The sequence below is a fragment of the Phytophthora cinnamomi genome (assembly GCF_018691715.1).
Source record: "Phytophthora cinnamomi strain GKB4 chromosome Unknown Contig8, whole genome shotgun sequence".
NCBI classification, from domain to species: Eukaryota; Oomycota; class Peronosporomycetes; order Peronosporales; family Peronosporaceae; genus Phytophthora; species Phytophthora cinnamomi.
In genome coordinates, this window is record NW_027150941.1 from 248,980 (window position 1) to 251,618 (window position 2,639).

At 55.7% G+C, this 2,639-nt stretch overlaps 1 protein-coding gene across 1 annotated transcript; it reads left to right on the forward strand.

Moving 5' to 3' along the window:
* IUM83_11632 (Integrase catalytic core protein) lies at positions 1-294 on the forward strand (the record flags this gene model as incomplete). The annotated part of the gene is made up of 1 exon (XM_067936204.1): positions 1-294. The coding sequence occupies one exon, from the start codon at positions 1-3 to the stop codon at positions 292-294; it is 294 nt and encodes a 97-aa protein (XP_067798603.1).
* Positions 295-2,639: the final 2,345 nt, after the last annotated feature.

Sequence of the window (2,639 nt, forward strand, 5' to 3'; positions counted from 1 at the left end):
ATGGACGCAGCCTCTGAAGCTGCCGATCTCGAGCAGAATATGCCAGTGCCGGCACCCGACGTCGCTCAAGCCAAGACCGGCATGGACGTCGGCGGTGAAGTGGAGAGTCACGCCGCAGCTCGCGAAAGGGGCAGCGGCGACGCTCCCGACGCCAAGAACGCAGGCGCTGGGGGCAAGAGTGGAGTGCAAGAAACGGAAATGATGGCGCTGCTGCGCGCCATGGCCGAGCGTATGGATAAGCTGGAGTTGAACTCCAAGCTGGAAAAGACGCTGACGGAGAAGAAAACGACTTGAGGGTCGACACGTTCATGACTCCCCGCAAGCCCGTTTGCCTCACGCATGGTGATGGACGCGCGCATGCACATCGACTCACTGGCTGGGTCACCAAGGCCACGGTCGATGATGACGCCGCCGCGAAGAGTGGAGCCAGTCCACCAGTACTTTGCAGCACAGCATTAAGATCACGAGGTACCACTTTCCCGCCTGCAGCACCTCTACGTCGCGCAGCAGCGCAACAGGCAGCAGAAGCAGGAGCAGCGCAAGGGTACCTCCAGTTCACCCCCACGACAAGGCCAAGGCGGACGTGGACGGGACATGGGCAGGGGAGGTGATCGGACCCTGACGCGCGCAGAAGAAACTGGCCATCAGGCCTTCAATGGCAAAGAGCTCTACGTGGGACTCGGATCCGGATTCCTGGAGTGGGGCAGAAAGCCGAAGGCAGATACTGCTCGCGCAGGCAGCATGTGGATTCACGTGGACGGAGTTCGTGAAGATTGACTTGCTGGGGGAGTACTTGACGGGAACTACTGAAGATACTACAACAGGCAGGTGGAGACGTGGTGGTACCAGATGCCGACGCTCCAGTACGTCATGGAGCTGAAGACCTTCAAGACCAACATAACGCCCGCAGGCAGTACAGCAATTCACGGCCCCGAAGGACACGAAGGGACGTGGCCGGAAACATGTATTTGGTGGCGGTCTCGGAGGCGACCGGTGGAGGCGCAGATTATTTGGTTCTGAACAACATTGTGCAGTACGCTTCGGCGGATTTGAGAACGCGGTGCTAGTCGACCGCGGATTACTTGGCGCGCGGAGGAGCTCACTTTGCCTGGCGTGGGAGATCGAGGCGAAGAACCTCGGCCGGGAGCTCGTCGGAGCAGTTAGTAAGTGGAAAGGAAACTCGCCGGTGTCACAAGTGCGGGCAGGTTGAGACTGCGTGCCCAGGCAAGGAAAGGGGGCGGATCTTACGCGTGAGCGAAGGCGTCCATCGACCTGTGAGAGATTGGATCTTGGACAGTGGGTTCGAGTCGTCACTGATGAACGATCAGTCGTGGCTAGAGGAGTCCGCATGGACTCGTGCGCGCAGCCAGACCCGCTCCAACATCAATGAAGGGCACGCTCGCGTCAAGGCGTGCGGAACGGAGCAGACTTTGAACTCACGAGATGATGCAGATGGTGCACAACTATCTATCACGGGATGATGGGAATCGAGGTGGAAGGATCGGAGGAAGGAATGAGTGGAAGAGCTGCAGAGCTCGGCCAGGTCATTGATGGAGGAAGATGGGATGTGGCAAGGACATCTGGACTCATGGCAGCCGAGCCATTTGATTCTGGCCAGGCATCAGAACTCTTCTCAAGATTGAGGGAGTTCGGATGTGAATCAAGGAACCTCCTGCAGTGTCAGCAGCTAGGGCTTTGAGACCGAATCTGGAATCATCTGGATCTGAACTGTCAGAGACAAATGAGCAAGGAATGATCTGAGAAGGATAATCGATCATGGTGAGTCAAACCCTGAAAGGACTGATGAGATCATCGAAATCATGATCGAATCACAACTACAGGCTTGGAGTCAAGGATCAGGAATTGAACCTTTAATGTTCGAGAAGGAATCATTAATTCTGAGTGCTGAGGACAAGATTCGAATGAGAATACAGAATGTGGAGCCTGATGCAAGACCATCAATCAAGCTTGGAAAGCAGACAGTCATCACTCGTGAATATGATTGATGACTTCCTGAAGGATGCAGTGCTCAACCGACTAGCAAATCGGACATCACTAGGGTTCTAACGAGGCAGGCCTCAGCTCGGCAGAATAATTAGTCGGGTGCAGTGTACAAAGACCCTAGCAACAAGAGCTTCGCAAGGCCAGCAGGCTATGATCATCGGGATCGGCAGGAGGTGAAGAGACTGCAGGGTCTACTTGGAAGACAAGAAGGTGACGTCATGGAACAATTGAGACCCTGAATAAGACCAAGAACTTTGGAGTGAGACTGAATCCAAGTCGAAGCTGAGGCTGAGGAGGAATCGAGAGCAAGGCAGGGCTGCGGATCCAATGCTGGCAGGCAGGCAAGGGCAAGAGCTCAAGAAAGACTGAGGGCATGTGACTCGTTCAGTTGCGAGACTCTTCGGCTAGATCGGCCGAGGCCGAGCAGCAGGATACGTCTGCAGAATATCGTGACAACGTTTTGGGGCAGGACTGCAAAGGCCATGCAGCCAATACAGGAGTCGCAAGATGGGAGGCCATGGTAGGAGGTCAAAGCTCTGGAAGGCAATGGTGGTGGCTTGCCGAAGAACGTGAGCATGCTGGGTAGGTCTGCAAGGCAAGCTGGGCAAGGTCGACAAAACCGGCCACCCTTGGCT